At 44.4% G+C, this 25992-nt stretch overlaps 2 protein-coding genes across 4 annotated transcripts in view; one reads left to right on the top strand and one right to left on the bottom strand.

Annotated features, from left to right (window-relative positions):
* The window catches only part of LOC138807048 (coiled-coil domain-containing protein 170-like), a 33404-nt gene extending 17315 nt beyond the window's left edge, over nucleotides 1–16089 (bottom strand). The window contains exons 1-5 of one of the 3 annotated variants that reach the window (XM_069992661.1): nucleotides 16004–16089; nucleotides 11479–11798; nucleotides 9871–9999; nucleotides 3630–3886; nucleotides 2131–2263 (exon numbers count right to left, since the gene is read on the bottom strand). In XM_069992661.1, coding sequence (XP_069848762.1) covers nucleotides 2131–2263; nucleotides 3630–3886; nucleotides 9871–9999; nucleotides 11479–11607 — 648 coding nt within the window. In that variant the 5' untranslated portion in view covers nucleotides 11608–11798; nucleotides 16004–16089. The remainder of the gene's footprint in view (nucleotides 1–2130; nucleotides 2264–3629; nucleotides 3887–9870; nucleotides 10000–11478; nucleotides 11799–16003) is intronic. The other 2 variants (XM_069992713.1, XM_069992765.1) reach the window with 2 other exon arrangements.
* A 5416-nt stretch (nucleotides 16090–21505) lies between these two features.
* Nucleotides 21506–25992, top strand: part of Mthfd1 (methylenetetrahydrofolate dehydrogenase, cyclohydrolase and formyltetrahydrofolate synthetase 1) — a 74151-nt gene continuing 69664 nt past the window's right edge. Inside the window, exon 1 of the mRNA XM_070031923.1 lies at nucleotides 21506–21637. Coding sequence (XP_069888024.1) covers nucleotides 21597–21637 — 41 coding nt within the window. The 5' untranslated portion in view covers nucleotides 21506–21596. The remainder of the gene's footprint in view (nucleotides 21638–25992) is intronic.

Below are 25992 nucleotides of genomic sequence, written 5' to 3'. Positions count from 1 at the left end.
ACCCTAGACACCCCCTTCCTGCCCTGGGTCCAGTTATTCCTCCTTCCCTGTACTGGGCTTATACTCCAAATGGAACTTTCCTGGCCCATGGCCAAGGTGTGTTCTTCTATGTCATTCGTGTTGAATGACCTTGTCACCTTGTCAGCTTCTTGCCTGACCTTTCCAAAAGTCTCTTTTAACAGGTTAACATTCCCCGCCCAGGACACCACCTGGGAACAAGTCAAGGCCATCCTGTTCCTACAGGCAACCAAGGACATCACTTACACTGTCCTTCCTTGCCCAGTGCAGACCCGGACCCTAAAGACCTCAGCTCCAGGGATTCCTTGATGTCCCCAGGCCATCAGAAAGTAGCCAAAAGAGTCCATGGCTCTGGTACCTTTAAATATCTCTGCTACCTCTTCCTCAGGTTACTGTGATCCTAAAGCAGGAAAAGTCTTACTCCCCCCTCCTCCAGGATGCTGGGAGTCAGGTATGTCTCCAATCTGAGACAGAAAAGGCAATTTCAGGTCTTTGATAGCCCCTTCTGGGAATCAATCCCTCCATGGTTTATTCCTCTCTTGGGGTACTAACAGCAATTTTTGCCTTTTATTGTGTCTTGCATTTTAGATGACTATCGTCAAGGAAGAAGAAGGACATTTACCAACCAAACTGTCAAGCAGATGCTTCTTGGACGGTACCCAGCCAAGCAATGAAGCAGGGACTCCTGACTACCTCGCCCCTTTACAGTAGGAAATGACCTCCATCCATACCCATCCCACTCCTGCCTGGTACCCCTATTTTTATTAAACAACAAAGGAGGAAGTGTAAGCATTATGCCCACCTTGGGTCCTCAGCTCCACCCAGACCTGAGCTCCTCTCAGCCCTGGAGTTCCCACCTTACAGCTGGCCCCTCCCTCTCTCTGCCCAGACCCACCTGAGCTCCTACTTCACTTCCTACACTGCCTCCTCCCCCCAAGACCCTCCTGCTAACTGGATAGGGCCAGATGCCATGTGCTCCCTTTTGGGGGAAATATGGCTCCTCTAATAAACTTTGTAATAATCTTTCTCCTGTGCCTGCTTGCCTCCGGGTAGTCCCCTGGGATGGATGTGAAGGATCCTTCAGTCCACCATGCTGTACAATTTCCTTGGCCCTCCATTAACAAGACCAACAAGTTACTCAGTATTTAACCAGTCTCTCAAGCTGAGTACCGAGCCCCCGCCCCCATAACACTTTGTATCTGTGCTCTTATTCTGAGATATTTCCTGCTGCAGTTACTTTACAACCACACTGGTTGTGGGGCTTGAACTCAGGGTATGAACGCTGTCCCTGAGCTTTTGTGCTCAAAACTAATGCTCTACCACTTTAAGCCAGAGTTCCACTTCTGGTTTTCTGATGTTCTGGAGGTTAAGTGGATAAATGTTTCATGGACTATCCTGGACTGGCTCTGAACCTCAATCCTCAGATCTCAGCCTCCTGAGTATCTAGGATTACAGGTGCTGAAGTCATTTTTTAATCTTTTTTTTTTTTTTTGCAAGTTCTGGGGTTTGGGCACTGTCCCTGGGCTTCTTTTGCTCAAGGCTAGCACTCAATCACTTGAGCCACAGCGCCACTTCCAGCTATTTCTGTGTATGTTGCACTGAGGAATCGAACCCAGGGCTTCATGCATGCAAGGCAAGCACTCTACCACTAAGCCACATTCCCAACCCCACCTTCTTACCTTAAAAAGAATAGCCAAAAGCTCAGGAGATGCCTCACCAAGGCATTTTTTCTTGTTCTGGCCCAGTGGTAAGAAAAGAACTTCTCCAAAATTAGTCCAGAGACAAAGACTGAAATTACGATCAAATCCTGCCAGACTTCCACCAGGGCAAGTTTAACTATGCATACCTTCTTATCACCATGTTTTCTCCTAGTTAAATTTAAGATTTATTTTTCTAATTCCAGACAATTTCAGAGTCACTAAGTCCCTTTGTTTTCCCAGTGGGTTCAATTAAACTTCCTTTCTCTGTTCTCATACTCTCCCCTCTTTCTTAGGTACACAGGGATGGGTGGAGAAACCTTGTCTGACAGGGACTTTGTGTCTGAATTACAGTGTCAGTAACATGAGGTGATAAAATCCCACTTCTTCAAAAACATTCACAATTTATTCTCACCCTCACTGGAACAATATCCAAGGAATCTTCTTGTCCTTCCATACTTATATAAGGAGGAAATCTGCAAGTGAATAACTTTTTCTCCAAAAGATCTGCCTTTCGCTCTGCTCTTCCTCTTTCAATCAGATGTATTCTAAGGAAAGATATCAGTAGGTAACAACATCATGAAACCAACTCAAAACAACTCAATGTAATTTTAATTGAATATTTAAAGTAATAAAGATCCTCCTCTTATAATATATTGAGAGGTGTGGTACTACATGTCTATATTCCCAGCTACTCAGAAGGCAGAGGCAGTGTAATTGTGAGTTTAAAGCCAGATGCAGCAAAGTCATTGAAACCCTGTCTCAAAAAAACAAAAAAAGGGCTGGGAAGGTGGCTCAGTGGTAAAGTGCTTGCCTAGCATGCATGAAGCCTTGGGTTAGATTCCTCAGTACCACATAAGCAGAAAAAGCCAGGAGTAGAGCTGTGGCTCAAGTGGTAGAGTACTTGCCTTCATCTGAAGAGTGCAGGGATAGTCCCTAAGCCCAGAGTTCAAGCCCCACCACTGACAAAAAAAAAAAAAAAAGCTAGCCCCAGGTAGGAAAGTCCATGAGTTTCTTATCTCCACTAAACCACCAGAAGACCAGAAGTGGCACTGTGGCTCAAGTAGTAGAGTGCTAGCCTTGAGCTGAAGAGCTGAGGGACACCGCTCAGGTCCAGAGTTCAAGCTCCATGACTGACCAAAAAAAAACAAAAAAAAAAGTTCAAAGCCAACTGGGACAGGAAAGTTTGTGAGACTTTTAATCTCCAATTAATCACCAAAAAGTTGTGGCTCAACTAGTAGAGCATTAGTCGAGCAAAAGAAGCTCAGGGACAGTGCCCAGCCCCTGAGTTCAAGCCCCAGGACTGGCAATATATATATATATAATATCATATAAAATATTATATATTATATTTAATAATATATGTATATAATATATTGTATATAATAATATATAATATTATATATAATTATATTATATTATATATATATTAAATAAACAGACATAATAAAAATGCACTGGTGGGAATGCAGAGTGGTACAAACTGGCAATTCTTCAAAAATAACTTCAAGTGCTTAAACATAGAGTTAGTCTATGACTCAACAATTTTACTTCAAAAGCAAATACCTAAGAAAAATAATACATGTGTTTATATAAAAACTTATAAAAGAATACACATAACAACATTATTAATCAAGTCATAAAAAACCTAGAAGTAACCCAGGTGTCCTTCATGAAATAAATGGGCAAACAAAACATGGCATATACTTAAAATGCATTATTATTTAACCACAAAAACTAATTGATTAATTCTGCAAGGTAAAAAGTATTGATTAATTCTGCAAGGTAAATGAACCTTAAAAGTGAAATTCTATTAGATCTAATTCTGAGATTAATTAGGAATGTGTAGTACATATACTATTTTAAAATGTATCACAAAAAATTTGCTTAAAAACAAACCAGCAAATTCCCTACCTTAGACGTTTTTCTAGTTCTGTAACTCTTTCAGTTAGATTGCAGTTGCCTCTTTCAAGACTCTTAATATTGGTGTTTTTCAAACACTTAATTCTCATTAGAGAAGCAATAAGTTCCTGAAGATCCTTGACATCATCTCTCAGGGATATTATCTGTAATGACTGTTGCACGTTATTTTCTTTGTAACTTTCCAGCTCAGTCTTCATTTCTTTCAGTGAACTTTCTTTTATGAAGATTTTGCTTTGAAGATTTCTTAGCTAATGTGGAGCAGAAAGTGTTACTTAAAATCATTTATTATCTTGGGGCTGGGAAGGTGGCTCAGTGGTAGAGCGCTTGCCTTGCATGCCAGAGGCCCTGGGTTTGATTCCTCAGCACCACATAAGCAAAAAGAAAAAAGCCGGAAGTGGCACTGTGGCTCAAGTGGTAGAGTGCTAGCCTTGAGCTGAAGAGCTGAGGGACAGCGCCCAGGCCCAGAGTTCAGGCCCCATGACCAGACCCCCCCCCAAAAAAATCATTTACTATCTTGATTTTAAATATTCACAGTGTGAAATCATCATGGGTATTTAAACTATACATTATTGTAGAATAAATTAAAGGCTTGCAGCTCTATTCCTTAAGCATATCCCAATGTTAAAGACATTTTTAAATAAAATAAAATTGGCACTCAGGGTTTGGAATAAGTGACTTAATTCATACCCCTACTAAAATTGTTTAAGTCTTTAAATTACATCAATAATGAGAGACTAGGGATAAAGCACCACAGCAAAAAGAGGAGAAGATGGAGGGAAGGAGGGGAGGAAGAAGGGAAGGAGGGAAAGAAGGAAAAAAGGAAGGAAGGAAGGAAGGAAGGAAAGAAAAGGAAGGAAAGAAAAGAAGGCAGGCAGGCAGGCGCAGGCAGGCTAATGTTGGATTGTGCATACCTGTAACCCTAGCACTTAAGAGACTGAACATCTGAGGATAGTGAATTTAAGGCCAGCCTGGACTACATAGTGAGACCTTGTCTCACAAAAAGTAGAAATAAAAATAAGCCTGGCTACTCAGGAGGCTGAGGTTTTAGGACCAAGATTCAAAGACAGCCCAGGCAGAAGAGTGACCAGCAAGAAGCTGGAAATGGAGAAGCTCGAAGTGCAGGTGTGGCTTAAGTGGTAGTGCCAGCCTTAAGCGAAAAAGCCAAGTGAGGAGAGCCCTGAATTCAAGCCTCAGTACCAGCGCGCGTGCATTCGCGCGCGCGCGCACACACACACACACACACACACACACACACACACACACACAAATAATAACAACAACAACAACAATAATAAGCTGCAAAGGCAACTAAGCTATCTGAAATGCAGCTGGAGTGGCCGAGGGCACAGATCAGGTCATGAAAGTGAAGTGGAAGAATTGAGCTCAGGTTGAAACCTATGTTTACCCTTTATTTTCTAGCCTCAGACTTGAGTAGCTGGAACTACCAGCATGCACCACCATGCCTTACATACATAATTTGATTTTATCGCCATTCCATTTTTCATCCCTTATGCCAAGCTCTGGAAACTCTCCTCTCAAAAATAATCAGTGAAGCCGGGTACTAGTGGCTCAGGCTTGTTATCCTGGCTTCTCAAGAGGCTGAGATCTGAGGATCATGGTTTGAAGCCACCCCATCATGCAGAAAAGTCTGTGAGATTCTTATTTCCAATAAACTACTCAGAAAAAGCAGGAAGTGGCGCTGTGGCTCAACTGGTAGCCTTCTATCCTTGAGCAAAAGAAGCTCAGGGACAGTGCCCAAGTCCTGAGTTCAAGCCCTAGACCAGCAAAAGAAAAAAAAAAAAGTGATCGGAAGTGGCGCTGTAGCTCAAGTAGTAGAGCGCTCGCCTTGAGCTGAAGAGCTGAGGGACAGCGCCCAGGCCCAGAGTTCAAGTCCCACGACCGACAAAAAAAAAAAAAAAGTGATCAATGGAACTGGACGCTGTTGGCCCACACCTGTAATCTTAGCTACTCAGGAGGCTTAAATATTAAAATCACAGTTCAAAGCCAGTCCAGACAGAAAAGTCTATGAGATCGTTATCTTGAATTAAGCAGCAAACAGACAAAGCAAAACTGTGGCTCAAGTGGTAGACTGTCAGCCTTGAGACTCTGAGTTCAAGCCCTAGAACTGGTACAAAAGCCCACAAAAATAGTCAGGCATTGGTGGCTCACACTTGTAATCCTAGCTATCTCAAGAGGCTGAGATCTGAGGATCATGGTTCAAAGCCAGCCCAGGCAGGAAAGTCCATGAGACTCTTATCTCCAATTAACCACCAGAAAACCGGAAGTGGTGCTGTGGCTCTACTGGTAGACTAGCTCTAGGTTTAAGCTGAAGAGTCCAGGGACAGTGCCTAAGCAGAGTTCAAGCCTCACGACCCACCCTCCCCCCAAAAAAATCCCCCAAACAACAAAAGCAAATAATGGTTGATAAAAAGTGATCTTCCTAAATTCCAGATTCAACTATTTCTCTTCAGGCATCACCACATGCCATTTGGCACCACTATCCATTCTGTTTTGCTGGTTATTGGTGCTGAGCAGCCATTGCTATCCCTATGATGCCTTCTTGAACTGAAGAACTAGAAATACAACTTGTTTGACACATCCCCTTACCTAGGATAGGTTTCTCTGTGCCAGTGGTTCTCAAATGTTAGCATGTATCAGAAGCTCCCAGAGGGCTTGTGAAAAAACATATAGGCTAGAGTTACAAGTTTGGGGGGGGGGCAGAGAATTTGTATTCCTACCAAAGATCCCACTTTTATTAATGTTGCTGGTCTGGAAAACTGTACTTTGAGAACTGGGCTATATGTAAATTGGACTGCATCTCTGCCATACAACTTAAAGATGCCAAGGTCACTTTCCCACTGCTATTTCTGCTGCTGAGCAAGGTCAAGGATTGTATTCAAACATTCCACTTCTAAGTAGCCTCATGGAGGTGAGAGGCAGTTGTGACTATGTAATAGAGACTTCAATGGCAGCAGAATCTCATCAGTGTGCCTTAAATTCATTTATCTATTCATTGCTGGCCTTAACTCCCCCTTACAGTCCTTGTAATCATTGTGTGTTCTCATAATTCTCTATATTAAATCATTTTCTGCTTGACAAGAGGGGCTTCTGTTGTTGTTAGTGGGACTTGAACTCTGGGCCTGCGTGCTGTCCCTGTGCTCTTCAGCTCAATGTGAGCACTCTACCAGTTGAGCCACAGTACCTCTTCTGATTTTCTGGTGGTTAATTGGAGATAAGAGTGTCACAGAGAGGGCTGGGAAGGTGGCTCAGTAATAGAATGCTTGCCTTGCATGCTTGAGGCCCTGGGTTCAATTCCTCAGCACCACATAAGCAGAAAAAGCCAGAAGTGGTGCTGTGGCTCAAATGGTAGAACACTAGCCTTGAGCTGAAGAACTGAGGGACAGTGCCCGGGACCAGAGTTCAGGCCCCACGACTGGAAAAAAAAAAAAAAAAAGAAGAAGAAGAAAAGTCTCATAGACTTTCCTGCCTGGGCTGGCTTTACACCATGATCTTAGCCTCCTTAGTAGCTAGGAATACAGGCTTGAGCCACCGGTGCCGGTGTGTCTTCTGTTTTATGCAGTGACCTCAAGACCATACATCTCTCTTAATAATTTTGTTCTCCTTGACTTTCTTGTGTTTTTATGTTCTTGTTTTGTTTTGTTTTGGGTTGTCTGTTGTGGGGCGTGAATGCAGGGCCTGGGTACTATCCCTGAGCTCTGTTGCTCAAGGCTAGCTCTCTACCACTTTGAGCCACAACTCCACTTCTGATTTTCTAGTGGTTAATTGGAGATAAGAGTCTGGGGGCCAGGCACCCATGGCTCACGCCTGTAATCCTAGATACTCAGGAGGCTAAGATCTGAGGGTCTGGGTTCAAAGCCACCCTGGGCAGGAAAGTCTGAGAGACTCTTATCTCCGATAAACCACCAGAAAACCAGAAGTAGTATTGTAACTCAAGTGGTAGAGTGCTCACCTTTAGCTGAAGAGCTGAGGGACAGCACTCAAGCCCAGAGTTCAAGCCCCATGACCGACAAAAAAAAAAAAAAGTGTCTCAGGGATTTTCCTGCCTGGGCTGGCTTTGAACCATGATCCACAGATTTCAGCCTTCTGAAGAACTAGTATTACAGGTGTGAGCCACTGGTACCTATCTCCTTGACTTTAAAAAAGTAGTTATCTCCTTTTTCTCTCCTTCCTTCATTATTTTTTTTCTGGTCTTCTACAATTGTTACTTTCCTCTTACCAGCAGAACATTGGAGCAATTCAATTTATGCATGTGGGTCAAATTGTTCAAATTCTTCAATGGGATGTCTAAGATTTCTGTCTCTAAGTACACAGGCATTAGTTTGAATATGGATGATAGTTGTTGATCCAGATCATTACTTACAAATTAATAAGTCCATTTTTGACAAATGTTGTAGCAGCTGAATGGAAAATACCAATTTGGGGGATTGTAGATACTACCCAGTAACCACCTATTGATGATTTAGAAATTGTTGGCAACTGTTCTGCCCAAATTTTGCTCTTTTTTTATGTGTAATTCAAATTCGTTCTGCTATTCCCTCTGATTGATGAGCTTCATGTAACAACACTTGGCCTCTTCTGATTTCCTATCATATTCAGATTAATCTTAAGGATGCCAAACTGGTCTCAAACTTGATCTTTCTGCTCAGCCTTTTGAAGACTAAGATTATGGGCATCTGTCACCATGCCCAAAAGTCATATGCTTTTGAAAAACTATGAATAGGGCTGGAATGGTAAAAGCACATGCTCTCTCTCTATATATGAAACTATAGATCTGATCCCCAGTACCACGGAACATTTTTTTTTTTTTTCAAATCACAAAGTTGAAGTTCTCTGAAGAAGCTAGATGCTGTTTTTTTTGTTTTTGTTTTGTTTTTTTGCTTAAGGCTGGCATACTACTTCTTGAGCCAAACTCCACTTCCCCTTTTGGGGGTTAATTGGAGATAAGTCTCTCTCTCTCTCTCTCTCTCTCTCTCTCTCTCTCTCTCTCTCTCTTCTCTCTCTCTCTCTCTCTCTCTCTCTCTCTCTCTTTTCTCTCTCTCTCTCCCCCCCTCCCCAGTCCTGGGGCTTGAACTCTGGGCCTAGGTTCTGTCCCTGAGTTGCTTTTGTTCATGGCTAGTACTACTACTACTTGAGCCACAGTTCCCCTTCCAACTTTTTCTGTGTATGTGGTAGTGAGGAATTGAACCCAGGGCTTCATGCATGGGAGGCAAGCACTCTACCACTAAGCTACATTCCCAGCCCAAGAGATAAGAGTCTCTTCAGGGGCTGGGAAAGTGGCTCAGAGGTAGAGTGCTTGCCTTACATGCACGAGGCCCTGGGTTCAATTCCTCAGCACCACATAAGCAGAAAAAGCCAGAAGTGGTACTGTGGATCAAGTGGTAGAGTGCTAACTTTGAGCTGAAGAGCTGAGGGACAGTGCCCAGGGCCCATAGTTCAGACCCATGACTGACAAAAAAAAAAAAAAAGAATCTCATGAGCCATGTGCTGGTGGCTCATGCCACTTATTCAAAGGGCTAGCCCACAAACCTAAGTATTCTGAGCCATTTGCTTAAAGGTAATAATAGAGGTAGGTAGTACAGATATGAACAGCTACATCATAGTACCCTAACAATGACAATGGCCTTTGAGCTTCCAACCAGAGATACCTGTATGTCTGCCTCTTGTGATAAATCCAGAGAACAGACTCAACTGAAGAATTTCTAGAGAACACTCCAGACTTCATCATAGGGAGTAAAAGTCTAGGCATTTCCTGCAAATGTAGCTTATGTCTTCTTTTATCTATTGACGCCACACAGAAGTTTCACCAAGAATTAGGTAAAACTAATGGCTATTTGCTATTTGGTAGCATATTGAAAATAGGAATTCATCCCTTCCATTAAAAATACTTAGGGCAGGCTGGGAATGTGGGTTAGTGGTAGAGTACTTGCCTAGAAGCCCTGGGTTTGATTCCTGGGTTTGATTCCTCAGTACCACGTAAACAGAAAAGGCTGGAAGTGATGCTGTGGCTCAAGTGGTAGCACTAGCCTTGAGCACAACATGGCTCAGGGACAGAACCTAGGCCCTGAAACCAAGCCCCAGGACTGGCAAAAAAAAAAAAAAACCCACCCCAAAACTTAGGCCTAAGCCAGGTGCTAGTGGCTCATGCCTCTAATGTTTGTCTAATTTACAGAAGATACAATTTCCCAGTGTGTGGTTCTAAAAAATCACATACCTCAGCTAAAAGGTTCTTGTTTTTGACTAGCACTCCAGGAAGGTCAGTATAGGCTGGGTCAGCTGCCTTTCTGGTGTACATCATTGAGTTCCTGGTGGGAGCCACTTTCAGAGATGGATCAAAACAAATCTACAAGGAGAAACTTGCAGTTAATTAACGAAACCTGTATTCACCCTTACCCCTCAAACCTGTGAATCAAAACCACAAATTTTCCAGCCCATACAAACTCTAAATAAGGAGTTTTAAAGAAGGGTAAAGGAAATGTGATAGGGGGATGAAAGTGACTGAAATACAGCAGTTACTATGTATGGAGATGTACCAATAAAATTATCCTCCTTCTATGATTGAAATAGGCTAATAAAAAGGGGAGATAGTTTTAAGTAGAAAATACCTTTAAAATATTCATTTTGAAGTTAAGTTCAAGGGAGAAAAAAGTAACATGCTGACTTAAAAAACTTATTTTAAGTTTTCTTTCTTTCCTTTCTTTCTTTCCTTTTTCTGGTGCCAGTACTAGGAGCTGGGCTCTGCCTCAGCTTTTTCACTAAAGGATGGTCCTCTACTACTTGAGCCATACCTCCACTTCTGGCTTTTTGCTGGTTAACGAGATAAGAGTCATATGGGGGGCTGTGTAGGTGGCTCAGTGGTAGAGTGCTTACCTCACATGCATGAGGCCCTGGGTTTGATTCCTCAGCACCAGATAAACCAAAAAAGCTGGAAGTGGTGCTGTGGCTCAAGAAGTAGAGTGCTAGCTTTGAACTGAAGAGCTCAGGAACAGCGCCCAGGCCCAGAGTTCAAGTCCACAACTGACACAAACAAACAAAAAGAGTCATATGGACTATTCTGCCTGGGCTGGCTTCAAGCGAAGATCCTCAGATGTTAGCCTCCTGAATAGCTTGGATTACAAGCATGAACTGTCAGCAGAACTCAGTTTTCTAAAACATACTTACCCAACAATTTATAGTACTAGTCATAAGTAAATGTAGCACATCTAGATTGCAGAGATTTAATTTCTTAGAGTACAAAAATAAAGAAAATATGTAAAATATGGGAAATTTTTATGTGCATCTCATAAAAACTTTAAGGAACTTGAACTACCTGAAAGTCACTGATGGAGGATTTACCAGTATTTGTTTTGGTTTTTGTTTACAAATAAATTCCTATGCACAAAATTAATTTGTGTGTGTGTGTGTGTGTGTGTGTGTGTGTGTCTGTGTGCGCACGCGCACGCACGCATGCACATGCACGATGGTCCTGGGGCTTGAACTCAGGGCCTGGGTGCTGCCGCTAACCTTTCATGCTCAAGGCTAGTGCTCTACCACATGAGCCACTGCTCCCCTTCCTTCTTTTGGTAGTTAATTGGGGATAAACTTTTCTTGAATGAAAAAGCTAAGGGAGAGCACCCAGGGCTTGAGATCAAGCCTCAATGCAGGTGAAATAGAAGATCATTTGACCTTGCTTATTGCATCATTCACTAACAATAACAACAACAAAAATGATCAGGACACTAAGAAAATGGGCAATTAGACCTGTACTTTCAACTCTCAATAGTGCTACCAAAGATCGCTTATCACACACTGGGGGAGAAATAAAAACCAGAGAACAACTCACCGCTGGGCTATTTTTTCGGATTGATAGATTCTTGACTTCTAATGACTTAGTCTCATTAGGTCTTTTGATTTGCCCAGTAGCAACCATTCCTGAATCTGAGTGGTTTAAAGATTGGAGAGGGCTTGACATGCTGGAGACACAAGAATCATGAAACACATCTAATGGTGACCATGATGCTTCCAAGGGGAGTTTCCATACAGCATACAGGAAGAGATGCTAAAGTCTATTCAGTGTCAACAGCAAAGTCTCCCAGGACTTCCACCTCCAGATACTCAATGTTTAGCTAGACCTCAGGAGTTAGTTGCCTGCTGAACCTGTTGCTTGGAGACAAATGACAGCATCAAAACAGTTTACATTGTAACTGGTTGAAGTGGTATGTTATTTGTATATGTCATAATACTTTTTTTTTTTTTTTTAGCCAGTCCTAGGGCTTGAACTCTGGGCTTGGGAATTGTCTCTGAACTCCTTTTACTCAAGGCTAGCACTCCACCTCTTGAGCCACAGCATCAATTCTGGCTTTTTCTGTGACTAATTGGAGATAAGAGTCTCATGCCCTTTTCTTCCTGGACTGACTTCACACTGTGATCCTCAGATCTCAGCCTCCTGAGTAGCTAGGATTATAGGCATGAACCACCAGTATCTGGCAATATAATTTTAAATGCTATTTGTGAATCATATCTTTAGACATATGATTTGTACATTTCCCTCATTTTCAGTTTCTCATCAGAAATGTAACTATATCTCATTAGAAACAGCCAAATGATAAAAGTCAAACATGGAAAAAAAGTCCAACAGAAGAATGTGATGGTTCTTAGTGCTTACAGCCAGGGGAAAAGAAAAGAAAAATGTAGGGCTGGGAAGATGGCTCAGTGGTAGAGCGCTTGCCTTGCATGCATGAGGCCCTGGGTTCGATTCCTCAGCACCACATAAGCAGAAAAAAAAATTGTGTGTGTGTGTGTGTGTGTGTGTGTGTATGCTAGTGCTGGGGCTTCTCTCTCTCTCTCTCTCTCTCTCTCTCTCTCTCTCTCTCTCTCTCTCTCTCTCTCTCTTACTCTTTTGTCAGTCCTGGGGGTTGAACTCAGTTAGGCCTGGGTACTGTCCCTGAACTTCTTTGTTCAAAGCTAACACTCTACCACTTGAGCCACAGCAACACTGGTGTCTGGCATAAGTACATTTCTTTTTGGACAATGTCACATCTTCCCTTCCACTAAAATTTTTGTAAATATCACAAATTTCAGTATTGCCTTAAATCCCATTTTCCCCACTCAGTTCAAGTCTATATATTATCTTCCTTTTTCTAAAGTAAAAGATTAAAAAAAAAAGAGGAAAGGCATTTCTAGATTAATGTCTATGTTTTATTATGCAATAGGATAGGAATTTCTTTTTTTTTTTTTGGCAGTTGTGGGGCTTGAACTCAGGGCCTGGGTGCTGTCCCTGAGTTCTTTTATTCAAGGCTAGCTCTCTTCCACTTTGAGCTATAATTCTGTTTCCAGTGTTTGAATGGTTAATTGGAGATAAAAGTCTCATGGGGACTTTTCTGCCAGCCTGGGTTCGAACCACAATCCTCAAATCTCAGCCTTCTAAGTAGTTAGGATTACATTGGTAAGCACCAGCACCCTGCCCTCTTTTTTTTTTCTGTGTTTTTTTTTTTTTTTAATTAGGGAATATATTCTTGGAAATAAAGTAATACGGGGTCGGGGCGGGGGGGGGGGGGCCCGGGGAGTGTAGTCATGGAAATGGGAGGGCAGAGATGGGAGGGGAAAAACAAAGGAGGAGGCAACAATGCTTGGTAAGAAATGTACTTACTAACTTGTTCGTGTAATTGTAACCCCTCTGTATGGTCTTTTCACAATAAAAAAAAAACTTATTAAAAAAAAGTAATACGGGAATGTATTATGAATGTGACATGTAGAAACTGCACAGGAAGAACTTTATGTAAATGGGCTGTGTGTTTCTTTTGCTGAGTCAGAAAGATGGACAGTTCTAGGATGAAATGAATTTGCACCAGAGGAGAAAATAATAAGGATCATGTGACTTGAGGGTCAATGAACAGAAAGCATAAAGACTTGTCTTTCTTCCTTAACCTTGAAATCTGCATAAAATGCATCTATTAATTCATTCTAGATTTGTTGAATGTAGGGGCAACTTCCAAAGTATAAATATCGTTCATAAGATTTTAGTTTCTCCCTTTCTATTATTGAACACTTAAGATGATTACTGACTCAGTTCCTTTTATAATAACCAAGAAAGAGTGTGGACGAGCTGGGTGCTGGTGGGAGTCCTAGTGGTTCATGCCTATAATCCTAGCTACTCAGGTGGCTGAGATCTGAAGATCACAGTTCAAAGCCAGCAAGGGCAAGAAAGTCTGTGAGACTCTTATCTCCACTAAACTACCAAACAAAGATGGAAGTGGAACTGTGGCTCTACTGGTAGAGCACTAGCTTTGAGCATAAAAGCTCAGGAACAGCACCCAGGCCCAGAGTTCAAGACTCAAGACCAGAAATGTTCTGGTTAGGTGAAAAGAAATAGCTTTTTAGTCCTAGAATGATAATACCTAGGACAAAGTTCTTAAGATTTCCATCCTTTAATTTCTTATTATCTTGTCATTTTATAAATCCTGGGGCTTGAACTCAGGGCCTGGGCACTGTCCCTAAGCTTTTTGCTCAAGGCTAGTGCTCCACTAGTGCTCCACTACTTGAGCTACAGCTCCACTTCTGGCTTTTTGATGGTTAACTGGAGATAAGAGTCTCATGGATATTCCTTCCTTGGCTGACTTCCAACCATAATTCTTAAATTTCAGCCTCCTGAGTAGCTAGGATTATAGGCATAAGCCATCAGTGCCCTGCTTCAAATCTGATTTTTTTTCTTTCTTTTCTTCTTCCCTTCTTTCTTTCTTTTTTTGTGCTGGTCCTGGGACCTGAACTCTGGGCCAGGCTCTGTCGTTGAGCTTCTTTTGCTCAAGGTTAGCCCTCTATCTCTTGGGCCACAGTACTATTTCCAGTTTTTTCTGAGTAGTTAATTGGAGTTAGGAGTCTCATGGACTTCTCTGCCTAGGCTGTTTTTTGTTTTTGTTTTTTGTCAGTCGTGGGGAATGAACTCTGGGCCTGGGTGCGGTCCCTCAGCTCTTCAGCTCAAGGCTAGCACCCTACCACTTGAGCCACAGTGCCACTTCTGGCTTTTTTCTGCTTATGTGGTGCTGAGGAATAGAACCCAGGGCCTCTTGCAGGCAAGGCAAGCACTCTACCACTGAGTCAACTTCCCAGCCTCCTAGGCTGGCTTTGAACTGCACTCCTCATATCTCAGTACCCTGAGTAGTTAGGATTACAGGCATGAGCTACCAGCCTGCAGCTCAAATTGGATTCTTATTTCCAATTAAGCATCAAAAAGCTGGAATTAGAAATTTGATTCATGTGATAGAGTGCCACATGAATAGAGTGAAAGTACAAAGCCCTGAGTCCTAAGTTCAAGCCCCAGTACCAGCACACAAAAAAGAAAATAAGAAAGAAAGAAAAGGAAAAGAAAAGAATCCCAGTGAGGCACTAGTGGCTCACACCTGTAATTATAGTTACTAAGAAGCTGAGATTTGAGAATCATGGTTTGAAGCCAGCTTGGACAGAAAAGTCTGTGAGATTCTTTTTTTTTTTTGGGTGGGGGGGGTCCGGTCATGGGGCCTGAACTCTTGGCCTCTTCAGCTCAAAGCTAGTGCTCTATCACTTGAGCCACAGCGCCACTTCTGGCTTTTTTTTTTTCCTTTTTGCTTATGTGGTGCTGAGGAATCGAACCCAGGGTCTCATGCATGCAAGGCAAGCACTCTACCACTGCGCCACCTTCCTAGCCCAAGTCTGTGAGATTCTTATCTCCAATTATCAGCAAAAAGCCAAAAGTGGCTCAAATGGTAGAGCGCCAAACTTGAGCAACAAAAGCTAAGGGAGAGGTACTTGGCCCTGAGTTCCAGCCCCAGTATCAGCACACACACAAATCCACTACAAGTTAATTGAAAATACAATGAAGGTGTATTAAATGTCTAAAAAATAACAAAGTACAGAAATATAAAATGATTACTGTGATTTAAGGTTTTGTCTTGGACTACTCTACTTTTTACAAACTAATAAGATATAACATCTGGCTGGGTACCAGTGGTTGCCAGTCCCAGTGGCTGTCAGTTGTTCATGGCTCATGCCTATAATACTAGCAACTCAGCAGGCTGATACCTGATGATCATGATTCAGATCCAGCCTGAGGATGAAAATTCATGAGACTCTTAACTCCAATTGACCATCAAAAATCTAGAAGTGGAAGTGGTGCTGTGGCTCAAAATGGTGGAGCACTAGCCTTGAGCAAAAGAGCTCAGGAACAGCCTCTAGGCCCTGAGTTCAAGCTCAGCTTGCGCATGTTCAGTGTGTGTGCGCGCACATACACACCATGTATATACATATACATACATATATACACACACACATATTTATATATAGAGAGAGAGCGTCTGTACTTCATTTAGTAGAAAGTAAAAACCATAAATTTTTACCACATTAAGAAAAAGAGAAAACTTTAAATCCAAGATCAGTTCCCAGAAGACACCAGAACTCCACTACGAATAGCCGTCCTGTACAGTTTGCCAGTGGAATGTTTGCACACTGAAGAAACGGTTGCTAGGTGAATGCATCACAGAGGTCCAAGGAAGGAAGACTTCTCAAAGTGGTCATTTGACCTGTGATTATTTCTCTAATAAAATAAAATAAAAACACAAAAACACTTTTTGTCAAGAATCAAACTTGTAATGTTGTAGTACCTGTAATCCTAGCTACTCAGGAGGCTGATGTCTGAAGATCTAAGTTTCAGGCCAACCTGGGCAAGGAAGTCCATGAGACTCTTACGTTCAACTAACTACCAAAAAGCCAGAAGTGGAACTGTGGCTCAAGAGATAGAGCAGTAGCCCTGAGCAAAAACGCTCAGGGACAAGGCCCAAGCACTGGGTTCAAGCCCAGTTACAGCATATACAACACACACACACAAATAGTAAGCTCAAAAAAAATCTTCAGGTGATCCTATTAATAGTGACAAACATGAAAATGTATTTTAGATTTTCTTGCCAGTGTTGGGGCTTGAACTCAGGACCTGGGCACTGTCCCTGAGCTGCTTTTGCTCAAGACTAGCACTTTACCATTTGAGCCACAGCACCACTTCCAGCTTTTTCTGTTTATGTGGTACTGAGTGATTTTTTTAAAATTTTTATTTATTTTTTGTCAGTCATGGGGCCTGAACTCTGGGCCTGGGTTGTGTCTCAGCTCTTCAGCTTAAGGTAAGCACTCTACCACTGTAGCCACAGCACCATTTCTGGCTTTTTTCTTACATGGTGCTGAGGGATTGAACCTAGGGCCTCATGCACGCAAGGCAAGCACTCTACCACTGAGCCACCTTCCCAGCCCCCAGAGTGGTTTATTGGAGATAAGAGTTTCACAGACTTTCCTTCCCTGGCCAGCTTTGAACCATAATCCTCAGATGTCAGTCTCCTGAGTAGCTAGGATTATAGGTGGAAGCCACCAGCACCCAGCTTCTCACTCTTTTTTTTTTTTTTTGCCAGTCATGGGGCCTGAACTCTGGGTCTAGGCGCTGTCCCTCAGCTTTTCAGCTCAAGACTAGCGCTCTGCCACTGGAGCCACAGCGCCATTTCTGGCTTTTTCTGCTTATATGGTGCTGAGGAATCGAACCCAGGGCACGCAAGGCAAGCACTCTACCACTGAGCCACCTTCCCAGCTCTTCTCACTCATTTTTGTGGGCAAGTTCTTGGGTTTGAACTTAGGGCCTGAGCACTGTCTGTGAGCTGCTTTTGTTCAAGGCTAAGAGGTCTACCACTTGAGCTGCACCTCTATATCTGGCCTTTTAATTTTAATTAATTAATTAATTAACTTTTTTTGTGGGTCATGGGGCTTGAAGTCTGGGCCTGGACTCTGTCCCTGAGATCTTCAGCTCAAGGCTAGTGCTCAACCACTTGAGTTACAAGCTCTACTTCTGGTTTTCTGGTGGTTAACTGGAGATAAGAGTCTCTTGGACTTTCCTGCCTGAGCTGGCTTTGAACCATGATTGCTCAAATCTCAGCCTCCTGTGTAGATAGGATTACAGGCCTGAGTCACCAGTGCCTGGCTCAACTTTATCTCTTCTTTCAAGTTTCTCTCAACTCTCAAGTCAGATTCCCAATGAAACTTCTGTTACCATATATTTGTGCCAGTACTGGGGCTTGAATTCAGGGCTTGGACACTGCCCCTCAGCTCTTCAGTTCAAGGGGAGTGCTCTACCACTTGAGCCACAGAGCCACTTCTGGTTTTCTAGTGATTTATTGGAGATAAGAGTCTCATGGTCTTTCTTGCCCAGACTAGCTTTGAACCGTGATCCTCAGATCTCAGCCTCCTGAGTAACTAGGATTACACGTGTGAGCCACCGTCGCCCAGCTCAATTTATTTTAAAATAACATGCTGTTGATTGTGAATGTGCATGGTAGGCAAGCACTCTACCACTAAGCCACACAGAGCTTGCCTAGCAATTTAAGAGGCCGTGGGTTGCATTTGTAGAACTAAAAATAATATAAACAACAAATAGCATGTCCTCAGCTCAGCACCCATGGCACAAATTTGTAATCTTAGTTATGCAGGAGGCTGAGATCTGAGGATCCAGCGCAGGCAGCAAAGTCCGTAAGACTCTCATATCCAACCAATCACCAAAGCCCCAGAAGTAGAGCTGTGGCTCAAATGGTATACTGTCAGCCTTGAGCAAAAAAGCTAAGGAAGGGTGCTTAGGACCTGAGTTCAAGCCCTAGCACTGGTACATGAAAGCATGCACATACATACACATGCACACAAATAGCATGTCTTCATCTCTAAAATTCTGCTTTTCTTTTTTTGGGGGGGGGGTCCAGTCGTGAGGCCTGAACTCTGGGCCTGGGCGCTGTCCCTCAGCTCTTCAGCTCAAGGCTAGAGCTCTACCACTTGAGCCACAGCGCCACTTCTGGCTTTTTTTTTCTTTTTTGCTTATGTGGTGCTGAGGAATCGAACCCAGGGCCTCCGGCATGCAAGGCAAGCGCTCTACCACTGAGCCACCTTCCCAGCCCCTTTTCTTTTCTTTTTTTTTTTCCGGTGGTGGGACTTGAACTCTGGGCCTGTGCACTGTTTCTGAGCTCTTCAGTGCTTTACCACTTGAGCCAAAGTGCCACTTCTGGTTTTCTGGTGGTTAATCGGAGATAGATAAGAGTCTCACGGAGGGGCTGGGAAGGTGGCTTAGTGGTAGAGTGCTTGCCTTGCATGCAGGAGGCCCTGGTTCGATTCCTCAGCACCACATAAGCAAAAAAAGAAAAAAGGCCAGAAGTGGCTCTGTGGCTCAAGTGGTAGAACACTAGCCTTGAGTTGAAGAGCTGAGGGACATCGCCCAGACCCAGAGTTCAGGCCCCACGACCGGACCCAAAAAAAAAAAAAAAGAGTCTTACGGATTTTCCTGCCTGGGCTGGCTTTGGACCAGGATCCTCAGATCTCACCCTCCTGAGTAGTTATGATTATAGGTGTGAACCACCTGTCCGGCTTGCATTTCTTTCATTCATCTTTGTCTCTCCCCATGTAGGTCCCTGCTCCTTCACCTCCCCTCACCAAAATGAGCTGATGGCAGCAATAGTTCTATATGGTACAACAAATGAGTGTACAAATCTTAAGATAGTACCAGCTGCAAATGTCGAAATGGCAAAGGCAAGGGATTTATTATTTTTTTTTTTGCCAGTCCTGGGATTTGAACTCAGGGCCTGGGCACTGTCCCTGAACTTCTTTTGCTCAAGGGAAGCACTCTACCACTTGAGCCACAGCACTATTTTTGGCCTTTTCTGTTTATGTGGTGCTGAGGAATTGAACCCAGGGCTTCATGCATGTAGGCAAGCACTCTATCACTAAACCACATTCCTAGCCCAAGGCAAGGGATTTAGAGGTAAGTGGTACACAGGTTTGGGGCCTACCCCAACCATTGTGTTGGGCAAACTATTTCCAGGCCATGTCCCCATGGGTTTAGGCATCTTTCTCAAGATACAATTACTGAAATAGTAAAAATATTCTGGTAATATGTTACAAAAGATTTACTATCTGCAATTTCCAGAAAAAATCTTCAATTTTCTACTTAGTTTCATTTGTTCAACACAGTATGAGTAATGTTCAGAGATCCTTATATTACTTGTCCAGACTTCAAGAACGGCAAAGGTGTGGATGTGTAGCTGAATGATAAAACCCATGCTTTCTTTTTTGTACCAGTATTCAGATCTCTGCCTGAGATGTAGCTAGGTAGGATTACAGGTAAGAGACAGGAGCATCCGGATAGAATCCGGTCTAAGTATGCCAGAGGTCCTGGGTTTGATCTCCAGCACAAACGCAGTCACTTAGAGTGATTGAGGTCACTTTAAGAAATGACAGACAGGGCTGGGAAGGTGGCTCGGTGGTAGAGCGCTTGCCTGGCATACCTGAGGCCCTGGGTTCGATTCCTCAGCACCACATAGGCAAAAAGAAAAAATCCGGAAGTGGTGCTGTGGCTCAAGTGGTAGAGCGCTAGCCTTGAGCTGAAGAGCTGAGGGACAGCGCCCAGGCCCAGAGTTCAGGCCCCACCACCGGACCTAAAAAACAGACAAAACAAAACCAAAAAAAAGAAATGACAGAGCTGGGCGCCGGTGGCTCATGCCTGTAATCCTAGCTACTCAGGAGGCTGAGATCTGAGGATCAAGGTTCAAAGCCATCTCGGACAGGAAAGACCGTGAGACTCTTATCTCCAATAAACCACTCGAAACCCGGAAGTGGCGCTGTGGCTCAAGCGGTAGAGCGCTAGCCTTGAGCTGAAGAGCTGAGGGACAGTGCCCAGGCCGAGTTCAAGCCCCACCGCCGACAAAAAAAAAAAGAAATGGCAGACAAAAAGGAATCCAGCAATCTGGCCATGTCCTAAGCGGTTTGAAGGGACTGACTCTTGGAACGATCTACAGTGCTTACCTAGCATGCAAGAAGCCCTTAGTACCCCATAAGCTCAGGGACAGTGCCCAGGCCTTGAGTCCAAGCCCCAGAACTGGCAAAACAACAACAAAACCTATCTATAGGAAGCACTGTAACTTGAGCGCGGTTAAAAAAAAAAAAATGCAGCCTGGGGCCGAGAAAGCAAACTCAGCGCCTTCGGCATCTTTCTCGTTAGTCACCCGAGCAAACTGCTAACTCGTCTGCTCTTGCGTGGACACCTGAGAGATGCACGAGTCGGCGCTGCCCCGCGGAAGCACAGCCCGGATCCCCGCTGCCCGGCAACCCGGACCCACCGCCCAGGACCGACTCCGAGGAGCCCCGCGGGCCTAGCGCGGCCGCTGGGCACCACCATGGGCTGGGCAGCAGGCGCTGGAAGAGGCCGGTGTGCAGCCCAGGAGCGGCGGGGGTGCTCAGCAGCCCCAGCACCGCAGTCACGGTGCGGATGGCCCTCCCCCCGCTGGGTCCCGACCCCAAGGGCAGTAAGGCAGTGAGGGAAGGTCGGAAGCCATCCCACGTGCTTCAAGGCACATCTGAAGTCAGCCTGAAGCCCGTTCCCGCGTGGGGGCCACGCAAGCGCTCCGTAGCAGCCAGGACCGGCGCTAGCGGCAGAGTGCGACCAAGATCCGAACAGTCAACTCCAGCTCCTAAGAGCCCGCGAAAGCAAGCCCGCGAAACTGCTCGCGCGGGCCCTCCCCTTCCAGGCCACGCCTCCACCGGTTCCGCCCCGCCCCTCCCCACACTTTGATTGGATGGAATCGGGTCAGTCAACACTCTTTGGTGGGTTCCGGCTCTGTGCAAAACCGCGTTTCGCATGGACTTTTTCCAGCAGCCAATCATTCTAGTTAACCAATCACCGCTGGTTTTCTTCGGCCAGGCTTCCACCGCCCTCACCCCGCCCCTCTAAACGAGGTGTGGGACTGGCTCCTTCCGGATCGCGCGCCTCTGCGTCCAGGAGGCGCAGGCGCAGTAGCAGGGCTCCCGGGGGGGCGGGGGGGGGCACTCGCTAAGCACGTGGGTTGGGCTGTCCCGCGCCACAGTGAAGAGAGTGCAGCCTCGGGTTTGGTGGTGTTCATCGTGGGAAACAAACTAATAAGGGCCATGGCGCCGGCGGAAGTCCTGAGCGGGAAGGTGGTCTCTGCGTAAGCACTTGTCACCGTTGCTAGCGGGTTTTGGGCTGCGGTCATGGGCCCCGCGATGAGTGCTAAAGGGTCGCTTGTGAGAAGGCCGGGTGTGCTGGGTGGAGAGGGCTCTGACACCTGCACATCCGCGGCCAAAGAAGTAGCCCCTGGCCCCGTTTGCCCGCGTGCTACCTGGCTCCTGTATTTAGGGGGAGCAGTCCTGGTCTGACTGTGGTCCCCCTGCCCAAATGCAGCAGCCAGGACATGCATGGCCTAGTTGGAGCTGCTAGGAGCGCCACCGTTAGAACTCAAAGCTCCATTCCAACCTCTTCCTTTGTAATTTGGAGATTGTGATAAGACCTGACCGGGATGATCCATCACGTTCTTTCCAGTCCATAGCTTTCCCTTCCCCTCCTCCCATTATACCAGAGTCTTAACTTTTCCTTTCTCTTCTGTCCCGTGCTTCCAGTTGCCATCCCTGTCCTGGCCCTAAAGTTATTATTTTCAGCCCCTGAGTCCTGGCAGCATTCTATATTCCATTTGATTGCTACCTGTTTCCCCCCTGCAGATCTGATCCTTAACTCCAACTTTTGCCCTTTAGGAATGGGGACAGGTGGGGTTGGAACCCAGTGTCTTGTACTTAGACATGGTCAACCACTGGGCTGCATCCCCTTCTTTTTCTTCTTGGAAGAACAGTCACTCCCTTTAGTTATTGGAAAAGATGAGGGAAAGGTGTAAGCTGTGTGACCTTACTGAAGGTGATTCTGAGCACCTTTGGCAGCACTAGTCATTTAGTAACTGTTGTTCCTGGTAGCAATAATAGCCCTATAAGCTCTTCCAAGTGGTTTTTGAGCAAATTAGAAAGTCACTGGATGGTGAAGCCTACCGTGGAGCCTAGTTGTTTCTGGAAGGTAGAGAAGGTGAACAAAGAGGGAAAGGGGTGCATTACATGGTGGTGATCTTTGCATGTTGATGATGAACAGGGACCCCAAGGTTTTGTATTCAAAATCACAATACTCAATACCAGAATGTCTCCCTTCCTTCCCTCCTTCCTTCCCTCCTTCCTTCCTTCCTTCCTTCCTTCCTTCCTTTTTTTTTTTTTTTTTTTTGCCAGTCCTGGGGCTTGAACTCAGGCCTGGGCATAGTCCCTGAGCTTCTTTTGCTCAAGGTTAGCATTCTACCACTTAAGCCACAGCACCACTTCTGGCTTTTTCTGTTTATGTGGTACTGAGGAATTGAACCCAGGGCTCCATGCATGTTAGGCAAGCACTCTACCACTAAGTCACATTCCCCCCCCCCTCTTTTGTTTAAATAAGTTTCATTGTGTATATTTGAGGCTTCCAACATGGGATACATATAGGTAGTAAAATGGTTACTGTAATCAAGTAGTTTAGTTTAATGTATATGTCATCTCACTTTTTTTTTTTTTACAAGAATTAGTGATTATTTAACAAAAATCTCTAATATAGTATCATGTTGTCTATTAGCCTCTAGACTTGTTCATCCTACATATGTGTGCTTTGTATTCTTGGAATAATTTGTATTTGATCTGGTTTCCAACCTGTGTTTTTGTTTACTGAGTGTGCATGTGTGTGTGTGTGTGTGTGTGTGTGTGTGTGTGTGTAAAATGTCTGTATCTGTGTGTCTGTGTGATACGTGCAGTATTTTTCAGTATCTGGCAAATTTCACTTTAGCCTCATGTTTCCAGGTTGTCAATCTTTGTTATGGCAGGATCTCCCTTTTTGTGGCTACATAATAATCAATAGTGTACATGTGTACATTTTCTTTATCTCCTTAGGTAGGTTGTTTCCCTACTGACTGTTGTGAATAATGCACTAGTGAACACAGGAGCTCATGTATCTTCACAAAGTGGTGGTTTTGTCTCCTGTGGTCCTATATCTTCTTTGGCTCTATGGGATTATTGGTCACATGGTCCAATGGTTTTGTTATCACTTGTCCTTTTGATAATAGCCATCCTAAGAAATGTGAGGTGGAACCGGGCACTGGTAGCTCACGCCTGTAATCCTAGCTACTCAGGGGGCTGAGATCTGAGGATCACGGTTCAAAGCCAGCCCAGGCAGTAAAGTCTGAGAGACTCTTATCTCCAATAAACCTCTAAAAAACTGGAAGTGGCACTCTGGCTGAAGTGGCAGAGTGCTAGCCTTGAGCTGAAGAGCTGAGGGACAGTGCCCAGGCCCAGAGTTCAAGGCCCATGACCGACAAAAAAAAAAAAAAAAAAGAAAAGAAATGTGAGGTGGGTGATGTCTCATAGTGGTTGTCATTTGCTTTTTCACTGACTGACTACTAGTGGTGTAGGACATGTTTTTATATACTTTTGTGTGAGTCTTTTTCCACATGTTGCTTACTAGACTGTGATGTTAATTCGTGACTTTGTTTATGTTATTTTTGTCAGTACTGGAAATTAAACTCGGTCTCACACTTGCTAGGCAGTCACTCTGTCACATTTCTAGCCGCTTTTTTACCTTGTTCATTTCTTTTGTTGTTGGTTGGTCGTGGGGCTTGAAGTCTGGGCCTGGGCGCTGTCCCTGAGCTCTTCAGCTCAAGGCAAGCCCTCTGCCACTTGAGCCACTGTGCCACTTCTGGTTTTCTGGTGTTTATTTGAGATAAGAGTCTCACGGACTTTCTTGCTTAGGCTGGCTTTGAACAGTAATCCTCAGATCTCAGCTTCCTGAGTAGCTAGGATTATAGGCCTGAGCCACTGGTACCTGGCTACCTTGGTCATTTTTGAGATGAAGTCTTGTTTTATCCCAGGACTGGCTTGGGCTTTTTGATCTTCTTTCTACCTGTGCTTTCCTGTGTTGCTCGGAATGTACTACTGCACCCAGCCATTGTGCTTCCACTACAGTTGGGATTAGGTGCCCTAATGCACCTAGCCATCCATGAGAGGGAGTCTTGTGACCTTTCATGCTCTGGTTGTGCCTTCAACAGCATCCCCTGATCTTTGCCTCCCAAAAAGCTAGGTTTCCATTCTTGAGCCACTGCAGTTGGCTTTTCAAAATTTTTGTTTTATTTTATTTTATTGGTGCTGGTTTCAGGCCTTGAATGTAGGACATCAAGCTCTTGCTTAGCTTTGTGGTTTCTCTTGACTAAAGTCTTCCTTTTAGATGTCAGTGGTGGTTCACACTTGTAATCTTAGCTGCTCAGAAGGCTAAGATCTGAAGGATGGAGACTGAAGACCAGCAGAAAAGTAGTTGAGACTCTCATCTCCAAAAGAACCAGGCCGGAGGCATGTTTCCAGTGGTAGAACACCAGCTGAACAAGCAAGCCGAGTGGGTGCCAGGTCTTGAGTTCAAATCACCAATATTAGTTAAAGTCTTCTTTTTAGAAAGACTAAATGGAAAGTGATCATTTAGGCTTGAGTAGCTAGGATTACAGGTGTGAGCCACTGATAACTGGCATGCTTTCTTTTTGAGAGTGAGTGATAACTGCTTTAATATCTGTTTCAACCTGGGCACTGGTGGCTCATGCTTGTAATCTAAGCTACTCAGGAAGCTAAGATCTGAAGATCGCTGTTTGAAGCCAACCTGAGCAGGACAGTCTGTGAGATTCTTTTTTTTTTTTTTTTGCCAGTCCTGGGGGCTTGAACGCAGGGCCTGGGCACTGTCTCTGGCCTTCTTTTGTTCAAGGCTAGCATTCTACCACTAAGCCACATTCCCAGCCCATGTGAGATTCTTAACTCTAATAAACTACCCAGGAAAAAATCAGGAAATAATACTGTGTCTCAAGTAGTAGAGTGAGAGCCTTGAGCCAAAGAAGCTCAGGGTCAGTGCCCAGGCCCTGAATCAAGCAAGCCCCATGACCAGCCGGTCCACACACACACAAAAGATCTGTTTCAATGATTCTCAACATTGAGTATCAAAGTTGCTTTGTGAGTTTTAAGTTTTTTATTTTATTTAAAAATGTACACAGAGAGCTTCTGTGCTCTTATCTTTTGTGGGGAGAGGGGGTCCGGTTGTGGGGCCTGAACTCTGGGCCTGGGCGCTGTCCCTCAGCTCTTCAGCTCAAGGCTAGCACTCTACCACTTGAGCCACAGCGCCACTTCTGGCTTTTTTTTTCTTTTGCTTATGTGGTGCTGAGGAGTCAAACCCAGGGCCTCAGGCATGCAAGGCAAGCACTCTACCACTGAGCCACTTCCCGCCCTCTATGCTCTATCTTAACTATATAGCAATAATTTTTTCTCCTTAGCTATATAATCACCTAGACACTGGTGGTCATATTATAATCCTAGTTACTCAGGAGAGATCTGAGGATCATGTGTAGATACACAGAGGCATTGCACCTTTGTGTTCCTCCCCCTTAGAGTATTTGAAATCATCTGGTGCAGCAAATTCTGTGAGACTCTATCTCCAATTAGC

This window comes from Dipodomys merriami, unplaced genomic scaffold (genome assembly GCF_024711535.1).
Source record: "Dipodomys merriami isolate MVZ:Mamm:240054 unplaced genomic scaffold, mDipMer1.0.p SCAF_1, whole genome shotgun sequence".
NCBI classification, from domain to species: Eukaryota; Metazoa; Chordata; class Mammalia; order Rodentia; family Heteromyidae; genus Dipodomys; species Dipodomys merriami.
The sequence above is the reverse complement of the archived record's forward strand: the minus strand, read 5'-3'. Positions and strand labels throughout refer to the sequence as shown.